We start from the raw sequence: 20,005 nt of genomic DNA on the forward strand, positions 1-20,005 counted from the left end.
AGCACAGGAGTTTGAAATCCTAGCAAGAGAAGCTCTACTGTGATAGTTGAGTTTGGCATATTTTTACCCTGTTATTGCTAGGATTTCAAACACCTGTTTCAACAGCTACCATATTGCACTGATAACGAGTATATTTTTCTTAATCTCTAAACCATAAAAAGAACCCCATTCAATCTTATTTTTAACTCAGTGTTGTGACAAACCTGTAAACATTCCAGAGGTTCCGTTCTTCTAATAGACCAATGCATCCAAGTCCTTCCACCATTATCTCGTTCAATCCCATCATGCTCCTCTGGACGGAAGGATCTTGCTGAGGTCAATAGTTCAAAATGTTTAATATGATCCAGACGACATGCCCACATACATGGGGTCAATCCATCTTTGTCTCGTACATTGACATCAGCCTGGTTGGCTATCAAATACTGAAAATATAATAATAATCTTTTAATCATAAGCAATACAACTTGTAAAATATAAATATTACTAATATTCAATCAATTACATCGGTGAAATATATTTACATTTAAACAATTAGCCAAGTAATCATATACGTAAGTATACCCATATAACAGTACAGCAGAGTATGATAAAACATAACACATATTAAGCATTTCTAATGATTTAATTAATTACGTGCCTTTTTTCCAGAAATAAAAACTTCCCTTAATTGTTAAGTTCCTTTACATTATGAACAGATAGCAGTTGTATGAGTTTAAAATAAGAAGGTTTTCTCCAATACTATGGTTTGATAAATTTCTTTCAAAGTTCATTATACTGGGCATTTTGCTAAAATTCATATTAGTCATAGTGTTCTTAGAATTGAACTTTTCACATAAAAAATAAAATTATATTCATCTTCAATTACTTGTTTATCACACATATTACAATGTCTCAGATGTCTCTCAATATTATAAAATTGACCAGTTTCTATAAGATCAAATCATGCAATTGAAGAATCAAAATTAGATTAACAAATGTTGAAAACTCTACAAAATTCCTTATCTAGATATTCTATAAAGATTGACTGAAGAAAATATAATACATTATTTCTTTTTTCTTCTAATCAGATATTACCTGAGATATTACAATTTTCCTTTTCCTAGAATATACACTATAAAATAAGACTGAAATTTCAGCTGGCTTATACATAAGAAGATCAACAAATTATTATTGTTGTTCTCCAAACACAATTGTTTGAATCCAATTGACTGAATGGTTCGTGTTTCAAATTATATTTTTTGGTTGAAAAAGCCATGAAACCTAAGGAATTGAGATTTGAAATTTTAATATCACTAATATGTTAAGAGATTTCTACACAACCTAGATCTGCTTTAATTTGAGACTACTTTTTTTTTCTTTTCTCAACTGTGTATTTCTGTCTTAACACAATTTTGATTAGGAACCCATAATATGGAAATTAAAAGAGTTAATATGAATACCATCATAAATTAAATGTTCTACAGAATTTCAAGTTTAAAAAGAAATTTGAAAGTTTTAAATATATCGAAGTCAATTACAATCTGTAATGTGACCAGAATGTATTGAATATTCATAAAGTTTTCACCTTAACAGGGTAAAATTGATTATTATATATAAGCTGTTGTTATTTACATTCAAAATCTAAAATGATAAATTGAATTTCAAATTTCTGTGGCACTGATTAATTTTAAACATTCAAAATACGGCCAGTAATATTTCTATTATAACAATATTAAATATATCCAGACTTGTGACATGGATAAATAAACTTTTAATTAATCATGGATTTATCAATCTACGCTTGTAATATTATTTAATGGGGCTTAAAATACTCATTATTTGTGACCTGCAATGGCAATGCTCTTATATACTCTTTATATGATAAGTCCATTATAAATTATGTTTATAAAATTTAAAACTTTAATTTGTTTATAATGTTTCATTTTACCAACAAAGCTTTTATCTTCCTTCTTGCTTTAAAAGTTACAATAATAAAGATTAATACTTTCTAACCACATTTTGAATTATACAAGAAATGTCTGTCGTTTTATTACATCAAATCCTTTAAACAGTTAACTTCAAGGTGTTAATAGTGACAAAAAAAAGATGATTGGAGTTTTTAACAACCTTGCCTGGCTATTTAGCTCTAGCACAGTCGGTTACAATAAAAAATCACCTTTTCAATGGGATTTAAATTAATAATCACACCATCAGTTTCTAATGAGGCAACAAACAACATGAACAAGAATAACATAGTCAATGGGGTACATGTGTTTTCTCCTTCATTATTTAGCAATACAATGGCTTAGTTTGAAGTCTTTTAAACAACAGTTTAACGACAATTACATTAATTTCAAATCAATAAATCTCAATTATTCATTTTTAAAAACTTTATTATCAGATTTTTATTCACAGTTTGGTTGTTAGGTGTATTATTTTCTATAACAATAACAATTCACCATGTACACCTAATATTATAAGTGAATTGGATTAGATTAGATAATTTAAATTAATCATAATAGAGAAGTACCAGCTAATTTCATTACACTACAAACAAGATTAAAACAGAAAATAGATTGAGAAAAAACAATTCATGCATAAAATAAATAAAGATTAAACAGAATAATAAAGGTGACCAAATGTTTTGCCTAGGACCATGATGTCTCCTAAACAATTTTGCTTTTTTTTAAAAAGATCTTCCAGGTCGACATCTTTGTTGTATACTTAATAAATAGAAACTCTCATTTTGCAAACAAAATTATATTGTTCTCTCCATCATATTCCTGTTAAACGATTACAGATTATCATTTAATGAAGATATTGGCTCATTGTCTGATAATATCCCGTACAAATGTCTTATTGTAAGACATGGTCATTGACATGGTTTAAACACTTGACACAAATAGTACCATTTAAATACCATAATTATAAGACCATATCTATCTCAAGGTTTAAATACAGTACACCTGCGCTAATATCGTAGCCAGCAAAATACAGTTTTGGCTTGATATTCATAATTCATTTGAGATGAACGTAATGTTTTATAAACTTTGATAAGATTCCAAACTATTAACATATACATGAATTTGTTTTGAAAAGTTTACTTTTACCTATTGAGCTAATAAAACTTCTGATTGAAAGTACCAAAACAATATATATCTGGCAATTTTCCAAAGGTAAACTGGTTGAAATTTTACTTTTATCTTTTTAAATGTCATTGAACATTTGACAAAATCAACATAACAATCCTCAGACTTTCAAGTTGGCCCCTTCAGATTCCTTACACAGAAAATTGTACCTTTTGTGTAATACTTTGCAAATAAACAACATTCAACCTCTTTTCATATGTATTTACATCACATTACGTGTATTTAATGGCTTACGTTACATGCGTTTTACAAGAGATTTAAATCTTCAGCCAATTGAATAAATACCGGTTTTCAAGTAGAGTTTTCCATACTTGAGATGATTTGTTTATTTGTTACGGAAAGTATTTCCGTATGTGACATTTTTTCCCATACAATAGCTACTTGACCATGTTGACAAGTTAATAAGTACTTTACTTCTTCACATATAATTTGAACATGTATAATTTGTACATCATTTTCACAAAATTTACAAAGGATTTTACTGTTTATAGAATGAAAAAATTAACATGCATTATTCAAGCATTTTGCATGATTGTTTTAAATTACATTTTCTTAAAAAAGTACTTATTTTCTGTACCTTTGAAATGTTTTGGGATTTTACATTTTATTTAAAATGTAGTAATTAACAGTTTTTATTTTTATTTATTTCAAACACATGTACATTGTACAAAGATATATATTATACTTGCAACATATGAAACAGAATTGATCAAAAATAATTTTGAATTAGACCACTGAACAACACTGCCTGCTGAAATAATGTTTGGTATGAATCCTATGATTGGATGCCAATGGCAAATATTTCATGAACTTCAATTCTGATATGACAAGAACACATTCAACAATACATCCATAATGTTCTACAAAGTGAGTAGACCAGGATATGGGACTTTAGATTTGGTTTATCTCCTTGGCATAGAGAGTATGTTTAGCAGAAATCTTGCCATGCAAATATGTAAGGACCCATGTAAAGATTAAAATGGATGTCATCTCAGTTTACAGCCAACGGCTAGCTGGACAAAGTTTATGTGATTACATTCTTATACCCCATTCAGCAAAAGTTTCATTGGGGAACATTTGTTTGTTTGTTAAAGTTACTAAAAAATATCAAAAGCCGTATGTTTTGTCAGAGTACATGTAGCTAGACTATCAATATGTTATTGATGCTGAATGGTTTAAATGGCGGTATGACACCTATTAAGATCTCAAGCCAGGTGCCTTTTAAATAAAAAGAAAATCAAAGACTCCTTACCACCCAGTTTACCAAAATTGCTATAAACAAACAAGAGGTCAAGTATTTAACTCAGTTTCTTGGCTACATCTCATCTTGGGGCCCTTTGATGAAGATTTTAGTCTAGAAATACCCTTACATTTTCAAATAGATAGAAAATTTGCACATCTAGTATGAAGCCTCATGATCACAGATTTGCTCTGAACCCCCTTCTCTGTAACAGTAAATAACAAAAACAATAAAATGTTACAGCATTTTTTCCCAAACCATAAACATCGATTCCATCAATACAGATAATTGTTGCCACATTAAACCAGGAAATGAGGCCTAAATTAAAATATTGATTGTTTGCCCTTTTCCGACCCTATTTTTTGAAACAGTGTAGGTAGGTAGGTACAATATTTTATTTTTCTTTCCAATAAAATAACTTGGCTTGGTACATTTTTTGTCATGGGTAGGCAGGTAGGTATAATATTTTATTTAATAGATATAATATCTGCATATCAATTTTGTCTGTATTTGCTTTTGTTTTCAGAATGATCAATTTTACTGATCTTTACTTTTATTACAGTTTCTGAATAGTCCCAGGAAGTTATCCCAAAAAATTATCATGTAGAATGTGGAGTTAATTCATATGCACTTTTATTTGTTTTCAAATTTCAAAATATAGGGCTCGAGCATATTTTCAACAATTATATGCCTGGAACTTTCAAGAGTTTCAACTTGCACTGATATTCTGTACTACATACATGTACCTTGTACGCTTAACTTGATCGAATGATGTATCTCCCTCCTTTGTGTTCATGCCAAACGTGCAAGTGATACCAAATTGACTTAACATTATAAGGGGAAGATAAAACCCGTGGTTTCCGGTAAAAAAATTTGAGCGGGAAATACAAATATAAGATTTTCGGTAGGAACGAAAAAAAAGTAAAATAAAATATTGCTGGTATATATATATATACAAATAAAAGATTTTCAGTCGGAGCTAATTTATAGGGTCGGTCGGTAAAGGGCAAACAAACAATATTTTAATTTAAGCCTGACATTCCTTACATTGTATTATCTTTGTCCAAGACTTAACAACAAATATATAAAAAGAAGATGTGATATGATTGCAAATGTCAACTCGCCAGTACTGTCAAGAGACCAAAATGACACAGAAATTAACAACTATACATGTAGGTCACATACGACCTCAAACAATGAGCACAGCACATGCAGCATCGTCAGCTATAAAATCTAGTATCATACTTTACCTTAAGACATTCTGTTGTCTTTGTAGTTACTGCCCAATGTATGGGTGCTCTCCCTTGTGTATCTTGGATAGTAAAATCTCCCCCACACTGTAGCAACAAACTAAGTCCTACATGATTACTATCATGGCAAGCTTGGTGTAAGGCAGTTGATCCATCTGAAACAACATTTGAGTTTACATTTTAACTTATATTTTATATGACACAATTCTCTGATACATGCATAGCATGGTGTGATTGATTTATACCTCTTGAATGAAAAATTGATTTATTTACAAACCACCTTAAAATTTGTTGTACACAAAAAAACACACAGAAACATTGTACATGTATTCCATTTAAAAAAAAGTTCTTTTAAAAAGTTCAAATACTGTAGTTTCTGGTAAAACTTAAACAGAAAGCTAGTTGTCTCATTGGCAATCATACCACATCTTCTTTTTTATATAACAACATTTAAATAGAACTTGTGAATATGTTCCTCTTACAGATTTTTCTTCAAATTTGATATGCAAAGCCAGGTCAAACTTATCAACATCCATTCATTATGACATAAATTATGACATCACTGATGTGACCAGATCAAATTATCTAGAATGGGTCAACACAGCAATTAAGTACAGCCTAACATGCCTTTACAATTCTCTCTGTATTGTAAATATATGAGTGCATTTTGATCATTATGATGTACATATAACATATCTATTAATCATTTCATAAAATAGCATGAATACTGTTGTAATTGTTTTGTTTTACTTACCATGTGCTGAAGTGTTTACTTCACAGCTATTTTCCAATAAGTGATGTAAAATTTCCATGTGTTTAAAATGTATAGCATAATATAAAGGTGTACGTCCAGTGCCATCTCTTTCCTCAACATGTGATGGATCTGAAATTAGATATTTAATCAGTTTTAATCATAAGCTCACCATGTTATATTAGACAAGTTACAAGAAAATAAGTATCTGTATGCATTACCATTATAACTGGTACAGGTAAAATAGATGGAAACAAGAGTTATCTCCCATACTGTAGCTATATGCATAGAGCTTTTTTAACTTACATTGTATGTGTTTCTATAAGTCATATTTTCTTTTATCTTAAAGTTCTAGATCTGTTAACATAACTCAGTTACTGTTTTAATAGTGTTTCTAATTGTTTGTCTTCAATAGTTGCATTTTCTTTTCATAAAAATATAATTTTACCCTTCTATGCTACTTATTAGTACTTTCTGGATTCATTTTTTTTTATAAGACATTTGCGAGATGTACATTAATTATATAGAAAAGTACCACCTATATCTACAAATAAGAATGTTCCTATCAACATGAAAGATAATGAAAACCTTGGTACACATTATAGAAAATTAAAATTAATTTACCATCAGCTATTAACTCTTTTACAGTGTGATAATCTCCTTGTTTAGTAGCATCAATCAGGGGAGGCAACACAGTTATGTTCATACTTTCGTCTGTCCTCACACCAGTTATATTTTTTATACTGTCTAAGTTTAGCCATTTCCATTGAAATTTGTCTGGTGCATCCACAAAAGGTGTCATAGGACTTAATCCTCTTGCAGTTAATGATAAAGTTGTTACATTTTTGTCTTGTGATCGATTCTGCAGCTGCCGATAGTATTTCTGTAACTGTAGCAGTGCTAAATTTAGAACATCCCTGAGTTCTGCACATTCTGATTCCTCATTCAGCTTTAGGAGAAATTCATGTAAGAAGGCAGCAGCCTTTTGAAAATCTATAAATTAAAGAATATTTTTTGTAACTATTACATGTAACTGTTCCACAACATAATAAATTCTGGTTAAAAGCGTTTCATGCACCATGCCCTTTTCCTCATTTTGCGGCAACATGCCTAAGATGGATTTCTTTAACATAAAATAAATGTCAAATGGCTTATAGTATGTCCATTGATATAGTTGTGGAGCCAAAAAGGCCAGTTCAGTTTTTTATGTATTAAATTTTTCATCTCAGCTTTACATTCATGATGATTAGTAGGTATTTAATTCGACACAAAAATATCATGAATATCCCATCTAATTACCATACATGAGTTTTTCAATTGGGTGCTAATTGCAAATGTAATCATTTACATTTTACAGCTGACTATGAATCAAAGGAACATATCAAGTCATAAAATACTCAAAAACAAAATGAAAACTAAACATAAACAAAATAATCTTATACTTACTCATCAACCTCACTCATGTGTACAACATGTACAATGTACATGATGTTTATGAATGTAGAACAGAAAGTCACAGGAACACGGCTTGTTACTGAAATGGCTCCATTGTGTCAAAAAAGGTATCCTTTGCATGAGTAACATTTGATATCTTTTTATTTATCAAGGCTTATAAACTATTTCCTTAACTTAAAAATGAATATGTAATGAAAAGAAAATATTTCAAGATCTCTCTCTTATAAGTGTTAAATGTTTATATATTCAAACAATTGTCAACAAATTAATTGTGACTTTTAATCCTATCAAATTTGCGACTTTATTTCATGTGACTTTCTGTCCATTTACCGTACATTTGTATAAGTATACATTTATACTACAGCTCAGGTGAATTTTTGCTTTGCCCACCCACCAACAGTGGGAGTGGGCAAAATTTCTAGCTTGTCCACTCTGTCCACCTATAGGAGTGGGCATGCAATTTCTTTTGTTTAATCAAAAGACTGGCAAGTACATGTTCAGTCAATTGAAAAAAGCAGATTTGTAATCATTATTTTTTACAAAAAAATGAGATTATAGCTATAGGTGGACATGGGCATGATGGGTGGGCCTGAGGAAAAAGCAAAATCCACCCAGGCTGTTGTGTACATGAAATTTTAACAACTTTTTTTTCAATAGGGAACTAAGTATAAATGAGATAAATAAAATATAATAAATCAAAAATTGAACTCGGGACCCTTGTAAAATAAATATCTGTGATATCACACTTTAATTCAAACTGTAATTGGGGGGTCTTGATTGACAAATAATAAAATTGTTGTTGTTGTATTCAGGGAAAATATGCAGAGTTAAAAAAAAATATACAAAAATAATACACTTTAATCTCAATATTATTATTATTAAAACCAAAAGTTAAAACGACAACTTGATCTTCAATGATCTTTACACATCAAATTTGAAATAAATGAAATAAATAAATATACAGCAATAAATGAGATATTAGTTATCTGGGAAAAAAAATTGATGAAGAACAAGGCTGAACATGCTGTTGTGAGGCACAGAATTGGGTCAAGATTCTAATTTGGTTACCTCAATTACTACAATATATGACTAGCTTTGTTTCACAATTTAATAATCAGAAAACACTCTTATTAAACATATGTATCACATGTTTTTACTTAATGGTATGAAATCTAATACTGCATGCAGTCAATTATGTTGTTCACAGTTTATTTATTGTTGTTATTTTGTCAACAACTTAAATTAGCTAGTAATACTACTAGGTACGGTGCAAAACTAACCTTTTCGTTTTATAGTCATGATCCAAGTATAGTAAATTGAGCTGCATGAAAGTATAATTTAAACTGCGAAGGACTGGGGGAATTCTGCGTATCCATTTGTATACAAGTTATCATCAAAACATGTTCACCCCATTGTTGGTGCCCTTCGCCGCCATTAGTTTACAAATCCCATCATGCAACGGGTCTGTATCCAGACAGAATTAACTTCTTTGACCTTAAATAAATTTATTAAATATGTGAAATTCTCATTTAACACTTTCATAAAGTTAAATAAAATCTAGCTCAATAAAGATTTAACGTTTGCTATTTTCTACAATTTTGTTGTGAATATAAAATATAGTCCCTAATATTTAATGTAGTTAAGAGCCGAATTACTACTCAATGCGTGATAATTTCATACGCATCTTGACGACCGCCATTTTAATACTTCTCAAATATTGGAGGGGGATCAAACAAAATCCGCAATCATCCGGCTGTTGGGGTCATCTAAATTTTTGAAAACATCGTAGACCTCAGGACAAGGCTTCTTTGTAATGGCAGACACTGATAAATTAAATATAGATAGCATAATAGCAAGATTATTAGAAGGTAAGTAGTAGCTTCCGTCCCCAAACAATATATTTACGATTCTCCGTTGACTAGGGGGAGATGATCGCTGGATAATTCATACAGAATTAGCAATACAATTTTGCAATTGAAAATTGTGAAATTTGAACTTTCGAAATAAAGTATTAACCCGTTATTGAGACACGAAATCCAACAGTTCCTAAAGTATTCTTAGTCCAAGAGTTTTGCAAAGAAATGCACCTGTTCTGTATCTGTATCTGTATGGGTACGTCGTAGCTACCAATTCTGGCTTTTATACAACGGGAGTGAAGGCGCCGTCGATTTATTGACGTTTCGCGAGAGCAGATTTAAAGCTCTCTACACTAGTTGCGCGTACAATAGTGTCTTCTAGATGGTTCCAATTTACTATTGTGGACACAAAGAATGAATTTGAATGTTGCGGTGTTTTACTAGTAGGAATGTCAAAACACCTGGTATTGTTCCTCACTTGTTTTTCAACAATGTTCGTGGCTTGATAGTTGTCAAACTTTTTAGCTGTGATGTTTCGTCTTGGTCTCGCTGATTTGAGGAAATCGTCTGGATCAATAGCAGGTACCAGCCCCTCAACCACCTTGTACATAAATATAAGCTTTTGGCTCGTGCGTCTCAATTGTAATTCCTGTAGTTTTAATTTTGTAAGCATGTTTGTTATGCAGCCATCTTCTCTAGTTCTATAATCGCCTGTTATAAAGCGTGCTGCTTGTCTTTGTACTCTTTCCAACTTGTTTGAGTCTGCAATACTGTAGGGGTCCCATACTGTTGCTGCATATTCCATTGTAGATCTTACTAAGGAAATGTAAGCAGTTTTCTTACATTCCTGTGGGCAGTATCGTAAATTTCTTCTGAGGAAGCCTAGTGTTGAGTTAGCCTTTTTGGCAACGTTTGTTATATGCGTGCTCCACTTCAGGTCTTCTGATATCTGCACTCCTAGGTATGGGTTGCTCTGAACTTGTTGGAGTATGTGGCCGTTGAGTGTATAGAATCTCTGGCTTTTGTTCTTTATGCTTAGTATGTAGCATTTCTTTGCGTTAAATCGCATACCCCATTTATTTGCCCAATCTTCTAGGCTAGCTAGGTCTTCTTGTAGCAGTTTGTGATCTTTCTCTGTTTTGATGGTTCTGTATAATAGACAGTCATCGGCGAACAGCCTTACTGATGATTTGACAGTGTCCGGGAGGTCATTTATATGACATAGGAAAAGTAATGGTCCTAGAACTGTTCCCTGTGGAACACCTGAGTCCACTTTAACTTCTTCTGACTGTTCTCCCTCTACTACTACTTTCATCTTTCTCTGTGTCAGAAACATATTTAGCCAGTTGTTTAGTTGTCCTCGAATTCCGTATTCTCCCATTTTTGATAATAATTTGTTGTGTGGTACTGTATCAAAGGCTTTTGAAAAGTCTAGGATTGCGATATCAGTTTGTAGTCCGGCGTCAAATGCTTTCATGAAGTCATGTAAGGTGACTAATAGTTGTGTTTCACATGAGTAGCCAGATCGGAATCCATGGTTGAGTGATGTTAAGACTCTGTGCTTTTCAAGATGTTTGAGGATGTGCTTGCATATGATATGTTCTAATAATTTACAAGGTACCGATGTTAATGAGACTGGTCTATAGTTTTCTGCTGCGTGTTTGTCTCCTTTTTTGAATACACACGAGATGTTTGCGTTTAACCAGTCTTCGGGTAGTTGGCCAGTGTCTATTGATGTTTGAAAGATGGCAGTAAGTCCTGGTGCTATTTCTGCGGCACACTCTTTAAGTATTTTGTTTGGTATACCATCTGGTCCAGATGCTTTCGATGGGTTTACATCTTTGAGTAGTTTTTCTAGCCCTTTTGTGGTAATAAGTAGATTCGGTATTGTTTCCAGTATGTATTTTGTTGTTTTAGGTATTGATGTTGATTTGTCAATTGTGAATACGGATCTAAATTGTTGGATTAAAATTTCTGCCTTTCCTTTGCTGTCGCTGACTAATTTCCCCTTGTCTTTTAAAGGTGATACACCAATGTTGTCTGTTTTCCTGGATTTGATATACTTCCAGAATGGCTTTGTATTGTTTGTTTCTAGGCCTTTGATGATAGTATCATTGATGTATGTGTATTCTGCTTTCCTGACTTGTCGCTTTACTTCTTTTTGGAACTGTCTATAGTTTGACCACTTTTTAGTTTTCTTGGCTTGTTGGTATAGCCGCTGTTTCTTTTTAAAGAGTTTTCTAATTTTGTGGTTTATCCAGGGCAAGCTGTTCTTAGAGCGGATTTCTTTTGATGGGATGTGTTTGTCCATACTTTGAAAGAGTTCTTTCTTAAAGGTGTCGCTCATTTCTTGTACGTTTGTTCCACGATCCTGCATGTGTCGGAGTTTTGTTGATGTTATTAAAATCTCCTCTTTAATAGTGTTCCAGTTTGCCTTTGAGTATATATAGCACTTCCTGGGTTTGCTACGTTGGTAATAAGGTTTGGTGTCACAATCTGTAACAATCATTTCGTGGTCTGATATGCCAGGTGTGTTTTTGGATGTTTTGACAAGTGATGGGTTTGTGGTTAATACTATGTCAAGGAGGTTGTCTTCTCTTGTTGGTTGTTCATGGATTTGAGTGAGTTGGAATGATGATGTTATTTCCATGAGTTTGGTTTGTATCTCCTTATCACTTGAGTTATTTGGTACTGACATTGATTCCCAGTTTATGTCAGGGCAGTTAAAATCTCCAGTAAGCATGACGTTGGTGTTTGAATTTGCTATCATTTGTAAAGATTTTTCTAGTTCATCTAGGCATTTCATGTTCCGGTGTGGCATATAGAATGATCCAATAAGCAGTTCTTTTTTGCCTTTAAGGTGTATTTTTACCCATTCTATCTCACAATTGGTGACTAGACTAGACTGTTCAACTGATATGATATCTTTATGGACCAGGATAAAGACTCCCCCTCCAAGTGTTCCCCTGTCGTTCCTGTAGGCATTGTAGTCATCTGGGAATACTTCGCTTGATTTGATAGCGTCTTTTGTGCTGGTTTTCCCGGGTTTTTCTCCTTTGAGCCAGGATTCTGTACCACAGATGATGTCAGGTTTTATGTAATTAATGGCTGCTTTAAATTCTGAAGTCTTGTCTTTTATACTTCGGCAATTGACGGTTAGAATTCTCAAGTTCCTTTTCTCGTTCAAGTTAAATACATTACTGCTTTGTGTTCTACTTTTGTTACTGCAATTTTTGGTATTATTTGTTGTTGATGATTGAGCTTTTAGTCTTGGGCTGCTGGTTTTTAGTGGACTAAATATGCTTGATGACACAGATTCGAATGATATATCATGTGTGAGTGGTTCATAGTAGTTTGATGTGTTCAGTTCATAGCTGTGAAATGTAAAAGATGACACATTTATACTTTCGCATTTACAACAGTGCCATTGTACGTTTGATCTTTGTAGAAGTTCATAGTCAACTGTACAGAGTTCAATACATGATCTATGGTGCCATATGTCACAATCATCGCAACAAACCCCATCGCACTTCCATGTTACTGGGTGGTCGCATAGTCCACATGGGTATATGCTCTGTTGTTTTCCTCTTGGCCCAGGGTTTAGTTCTATGTCGCCTCCTAATATGAGTAATAATAGTGTGAGGTGTTGTTTCACGGTTGGTGTTGTTGGTAGTGTGATTGGTCTTCTGCCTGTTGTTGACATGTTCTTATTTAGTACACAGGTAAGTAGTTGTTGATGTTCCCATGTTTTACTGGTTGTTAAATTTGTTCCGATATTGTACAGGAAGCTTATGAGTATTATGATGTTGATTATATTCATTGTGATGTTGTACTCTTCTGGTATTGATTGTAGAGATGTTTGTGTTTTCTGTCCTGGTATAGCGCGGATGAGCCCGTGCTGACCAGAATTTAGAACACTTTCTATATATCAATCGTTGCTGTTTGCTGGTGAGTGGGATCAGTATTCAATATTGTGTGTTGTTTTTCTGCTTGGTGTGTTAAAGTTGTTTTGTGTTTTCAGTCCTGGTTTAGCTCGGAAAAGCCCGTGCTGACCAGTGCGTGAGGAACACGTGTTACCAGCAGTCTATCTGTGCCTGAGTTGACACAGGTCTGCATTAACCAATGGTATATATATATATTGAGTCATAAGTCATCACTTAAATTTAAAAAAGACAGTTTGTACGACCTAGTTAAACTGTTTGTTATGATAGGCCCTCTTTATATGTTACTGTACTGGGTAGGGAGGTCAACCAAATATCTATACAGGGTGCATAACATTAAAAATATTAAATTTCTGAGGGTAGTGGTCTAGTGTGTCTCATTGGGGTCAAAGCGAGACGCAGGATTGCCAATTTTTTGTAAATGTGACAGTGGAAGTCAAATTTATTGCAGGGCTGTTAAGTTTTCATAAAGCAAATGCACGAGATTTGGCAAAGATTGAAAAGACCTAAAAGATAAAACAATACACCTTATCGCTAATCCTGGCATATTTTGTTTTATGAAGTCAACATTTTACAGGAACCTGTGTGATATTCAGCAATGACGGACAAATAGTGATAAGGTGTATAGATTCAAGGAAAATTTCGCCAAAGTAAATGAGCATGAAAATGCATGAACTTGGCAGTACTGATTATTGTGCCATGAAAACGTGAAATGAAATTAAGTGCGACACTGGAATTTACATTAAAATGAGAATTGCTTTTGTACATAGTGTTAGTAAGATACAGGAAGCTGATAAAACATTGGCGGGATCTAGGATCAAAACTGCCCCATGAGACCCCCTGGTCAAGTTCATAACAACTATTGCTACAGTGCTGAGTTCAGTTTTGAATTGGGTGCTGAAAATATCAGTACATCAGAAGGATGATAGTCCTCTCACATCTCGGGTATCCAGACCACAGAGACTTGTTTCTATCTATGGGAAGGTTTACTACCCATATAAATAAAAGGTGGCTAACAAAAAATTTTGTAGGTTTCAACTGTGTTTAGAATGCTTATTCTAACCTCTAAGTCTATGCAAAAAAATCCTTAACATACATGTATATGAGTCAATTCATTTAATATTTTGTTTAACTCAAAACAAGTTTTATATCCCCTACAGTGTTCCTCTTCATGGTAAGCTTACTATAATTCACCATGTCGAAATTTTGAAATACCAACTTTTCAATGTATTAATTATCGAACAAAATATTTTTTTTATAGTGAGAGGATCAAGACCAGGGAAAAATGTACAACTGACAGAATCAGAAATAAGAGGACTTTGTCTCAAGTCGAGAGAAATATTTCTAAGTCAACCAATTCTTTTAGAACTAGAAGCTCCTTTGAAGATATGTGGTAAGTGGAATAATCAGAGTTTATTATTATAAACTTGAGAAAGGAAATGGGGAATGTGTCAAAGCGACAACAACCCAACCATAGAGCAGAAAACATGCATTATGCATTGAAATGAAGGTTATTGATATTTAAAAACCTTTCATCAATGGGCCACGCTTATTCACATGAAAAGGGTTACAATTCTTTAATTTAAACACAGACTGAACCATGTTTAAAGAGTCTTCCTACAATTGCATTATTGCTTCTGGTTAAATATATAAAAAATAGTGTCTTGTAAATAGTTGTCAAATGTTTGATATATTTTTCTGAGCTGTATTTTAATGGTATGTTCATATATATATTAGGAAGAAATAATCAATTGGTTATAATGTTTCTGAATATTTTGTGTGTTATTAATTTATTGTGTAGGATTCTGAATTTTATTGTATTGTATTGCTGTACATATAACTTATTTTACAATTCTTTAAATAATTAAATTTCTTGTTTTAGGTGATATACATGGACAGTATTATGATTTACTAAGATTGTTTGAATATGGCGGGTTCCCACCAGAGAGTAACTATCTCTTCCTTGGGGATTACGTGGACAGAGGAAAACAGTCACTGGAAACTATATGTCTCCTTCTGGCATATAAAATCAAATACCCTGAAAATTTCTTCTTACTCAGAGGCAATCATGAATGTGCTAGTATAAACAGAATCTATGGATTTTATGATGAATGTAAGTGAAAGGATTGTTTTTCATTAGAAATGAATTCAACTTGAAATGTATAATGAGAGAATTTCTGTGACAAGTTTTTCGGAAAGCTGATTGTTTCTAGACACCAAACAAATCAAATTTAAATGCACACATTAGTCTTGTACATTATAAGTGCTGCAGGAATTATAACAACATCCTCAGAAGAATATAACTTTTACTGAAACATGTCACACTTTCCATTTAGACATTAAGGTGTGCATAATATACTACATAGGGACAAACATAATGTTTTGTATTATTGGTAATGTTCTGGATATGAAAAATAAACTAAAGTTAACTAGGAGTGACAAAACTACCTAGCTTCCACAACATTTTGTTAAAGTATTATATTAGAGGAGTGGTTAATGGAAAGATATTGTTTGAAGGACACTCTGATCCAGTCTGCACCAAAAACTTTTTCAACTACTAGTCTGAAGACCAATATTCAGACATTTTTCTTATTGGGTCATACAAATACAAAGTTTTACAAAAACTTACTAGTCAAAGTGTAATTTTACTAGTCTGGGGCATCGGAGTAGTGGCTAACAGTGCAGACTGCTGAACACAGTCTTACTATTACGAAGATTTGTCCTTAAGTATTTTATTATCTAAAAAAAGTTCATCTATTGAAAATATTATGAACATTTTGATTTGTTGAATAGAGATTATTTTTTAATGATAATGTATTGTTCATTTTAGGTAAACGAAGATACAATATAAAGCTGTGGAAAACATTCACCGACTGTTTCAACTGTTTACCTATCGCTGCAATTATTGATGAGAAAATCTTTTGTTGTCATGGAGGTAGGAATATTTCAATGCATCATTTGCATGTCATTTTATTTGTTGTCAAAAATAGAAAAATTTAAATGAACCATGACAAGAAATTCTTGTGTAATATCATTGAGTGTATGTGGATGTAAAGAACAGTTGCCATCTTATTAGCAAAATAATGTATTTCTAACATTCATGTAAAATTCATCAACAAAACAATCATACAGAGATATGTGATGTTTTTTACTTGTTGGTGGAAATAAGTTTTACAATCTCTGCATAAATATTGTTTATATACCACGACAGATGATTGTTTATTTTATAAGCAGTTAGAAGATTAAACGTATTGACTTGTGCTGGGAGATGCCAGAAATTTCTAGTCGCCACTATCATTGAATAGAGATCTGATGTTGAAACAAGCATGTATGACATGAGATGTGTTGAGTACCCACTAGGCAGGCTTGGTGATATATCTGACATGAACTCGATTTGTAATTGTAAGAAATCTTGTTCAAAATATATAAATTACATATTACCTTTCAGTTACGTAAAATATTGCTGAATTTGATTCAACCACGTTTTAGAATATGAGATGGCTTCACAGATAAACAGGTCTATCTGAGGCCCTAATTTATTATATTATAAAGATCATTAACTTGTTGAAATACAAAAAGTGCATACATGTTACGTACTTTTAGTAAGTGTCTTCTGAAGTCAATGGAAGACTGATACTAGTTACAAGCATAAACATCAGTTGTATAAAAAATTCAGAGTAAAATAACAATGGTTGTCAAATCTGAACATGATGAATGAAATATTTGCTATTGTTATTTTAAGCAAACAACAATCAGTTGTGCTATAACTATTTTATTCTAGAATGTACAATTGTATTGATAAGTTGAGTATATCACATGTGTGTGATTAGGCAATTCCAAATAAAAAGTACAAAATATTCAACATTACAAAATACCACAAAAACTGGTTCCTTAATCAAAAGAGAATTTTTTTTTGTTGAACATCAACTTAGATCATTCATTTTGGTTTACTTGTAGGTCTGAGTCCAGATTTACAATCTATGGAACAGATCAGAAGAATAATGAGGCCTACAGATGTACCAGATCAGGGATTATTGTGTGATTTATTATGGTCCGATCCAGACAAGGAAACGATGGGCTGGGGAGAAAATGATAGAGGTGTATCATTCACATTTGGTTCAGAAGTTGTTGCTAAGTTTTTACATAAACATGACCTTGATCTTATATGCAGGGCTCATCAGGTAAGTCACAATCATATTTCATTGAAAGGGATTTTTTTCTGAACTCTTTCAACAGACCTAAATGGCTCATGATGTAATTCACTTTTATATGTAATAATGTGATACACTTGCCAAAAAATATTTTCATATCCTGCATTTTGAATAGCCCTCGTTTGGATTGTTTTAATACAAAGTTCTCTTAATATAAGACTTGTTATTCATAAATGTGCATCTTTTGTTAAAATAGTGCATTAAGGGATACAAAACTAAATTTATACACTTTCAAGAATTACACCAGATGCTTTTACTTTAACATATCCACATTTGTCTTGTATATTAAATTCTAACAACCAAATATAATTATTACTGAAGTCTTGTTAATGCTTGTTATCATGTCTTTCAAACGTGCAAATTTACTTACTGTATAAAATAAACAAAGATGGTATGACTATCAAAGGGACAACAGATCAACTATAGGTCACAACTTATATATCCAACATTAAACAAAATCCTGATGCATGAATTAATGTTCCTTAATAGAATTTACCAAATAGAATAAATACAGAAGGGATAGATGAATAAACATTGCAATAAACTGATGCTTACTGTGATATTTTTAATGGCGATTCAAATCTGACACAATGTATTCAATTGGCCAAAACTTATTCATCATAGAATTATACAAGAGTAGAAATCATTTGATACGTATCTTTAACATTTTATAATTGTTTGTTAACAGGTAGTAGAAGATGGATATGAATTCTTTGCCAAACGACAGCTTGTAACTTTATTCTCTGCTCCCAACTATTGTGGTGAATTTGATAATGCGGGAGCAATGATGAGTGTTGATGAAACTCTAATGTGCTCATTCCAGGTAATGTTAAATCATTTATATTGTATGCACTCAGTGTTGATATACTTTATTCACTTCAATAGGTTGAGAGGTCACGTAATCTTTATACTTTGCTATTTACCTGTTTATATCCCTTTGATCTTTTAAAAAAAGCAATAAAACTTATTGGTTGATAATTCAATCCTTTTCTGAGAGATGTTTGACGGATTGTAAATGAAAAGGATTGCCAGAATCCCAGTTTTCCTGGCAAAATTTTGGTTCTAAACCACTGAACAATTGCTACTTTGACACAACAAACATAAAGTTAAGAGTAGACACTATACTTCTATAATGCTTTATGTACATGATTTACAATTATAAATCCATTGTATGATCTGCTTACATTTTTGACTGGAGTATACAAATGATATGCTCTTTCCTTATTTAAATTACTTTTAATGATTATTAAACAAAAAACAATGTCGTGTTGGTAAGATTGTCTTTACTTGTCTTTAGAAGGCATTCTTCTCTACAGCATTGATACTGTTTATTATTTAAGAATATTGAATAAAATGAAAATATCTAAATTTTTTCAGATTTTGAAACCAGCCGATAAGAAGAAATTTCCATATGGTGGATTAAATGCCGGCCGTCCAGTTACACCACCAAGAGGACAGGTCAAAAGTAAAGGGAAAGTGTAATACATTCAATAAGATATGGATAATAAAAAACAGTGCTAAATCACTGTGAACATTTTAATTCAGTGGAAACTTTGTTGGAGATCTCGATGGAAATTATTTCAGAGGTCAAATTTTTAAATATTTCGTGAGTGTGAAAGCTCATTTACATTAAAGTTCTTTAGGCCAAAGGCAAATAAATTGTGTGTATGTGTGTGAGCTCCATATTGAATGAGTGCCACTTTAATTTACAGTGATCAATGGTGAACCAGTCAATTCTAATTGCAGTTATAAAGTAACTTTGAGCTACAAATTCTTATATCGTAATCGATTCATTTGTCATATAAATTTGTTACGGAAATTGTAACCCAAAGTTAATTCTCATGAAGTGATTGTGATCTGATTTGTACATTCTTTTTTGTGTCCAAATATTTATTGAAAGCATTAGATGTACAGTGTAATATATGTCATATATTGTAAATCTACAAATTCTGAAATTATGTGTCAATTACATTAAAATTATATATTGTAAGAAAAAGTGTTTGGTTATAAAAACATGCCTGTAAAATTGTTGTAAATTTGATTTTTAGAAAGTAAGTAAACTTTTGGTAAGCAACAGGTGTTTTAAAGATTTATATAATCTAGATTAAGAAATGGGTAAAGGGAGGTAATTCAATATTTTTCAGACGTCAAGATGTAAATATTTTGTGTCCAT

The 20,005-nt window shown here is 32.1% G+C and overlaps 2 protein-coding genes across 3 annotated transcripts in view; one reads left to right on the forward strand and one right to left on the reverse strand.

Moving 5' to 3' along the window:
• The window catches only part of LOC134728294 (uncharacterized), a 28,132-nt gene extending 18,736 nt beyond the window's left edge, over window positions 1-9,396 (reverse strand). The window contains exons 1-5 of one of the 2 annotated variants that reach the window (XM_063592849.1): window positions 9,105-9,395; window positions 6,994-7,362; window positions 6,373-6,501; window positions 5,619-5,773; window positions 204-422 (exon numbers count right to left, since the gene is read on the reverse strand). In XM_063592849.1, the coding sequence (XP_063448919.1) occupies window positions 204-422; window positions 5,619-5,773; window positions 6,373-6,501; window positions 6,994-7,362; window positions 9,105-9,123 (891 nt within the window). In that variant the 5' untranslated portion in view covers window positions 9,124-9,395. Of the gene's footprint in view, window positions 1-203; window positions 423-5,618; window positions 5,774-6,372; window positions 6,502-6,993; window positions 7,363-9,104 lie in introns of both variants that reach the window. The other variant, XM_063592850.1, reaches the window with a different exon arrangement.
• On the forward strand, window positions 9,394-19,936 carry LOC134728299 (serine/threonine-protein phosphatase alpha-2 isoform). The gene is made up of 7 exons (XM_063592865.1): window positions 9,394-9,692; window positions 14,883-15,014; window positions 15,504-15,734; window positions 16,452-16,556; window positions 17,579-17,802; window positions 18,521-18,655; window positions 19,210-19,936. The coding sequence occupies exons 1-7, from the start codon at window positions 9,638-9,640 to the stop codon at window positions 19,312-19,314; spliced, it is 987 nt and encodes a 328-aa protein (XP_063448935.1). The 5' UTR covers window positions 9,394-9,637; the 3' UTR covers window positions 19,315-19,936.
• Window positions 19,937-20,005: the final 69 nt, after the last annotated feature.

Source organism: Mytilus trossulus, chromosome 8 (assembly GCF_036588685.1).
Source record: "Mytilus trossulus isolate FHL-02 chromosome 8, PNRI_Mtr1.1.1.hap1, whole genome shotgun sequence".
NCBI lineage: Eukaryota > Metazoa > Mollusca > Bivalvia > Mytilida > Mytilidae > Mytilus > Mytilus trossulus.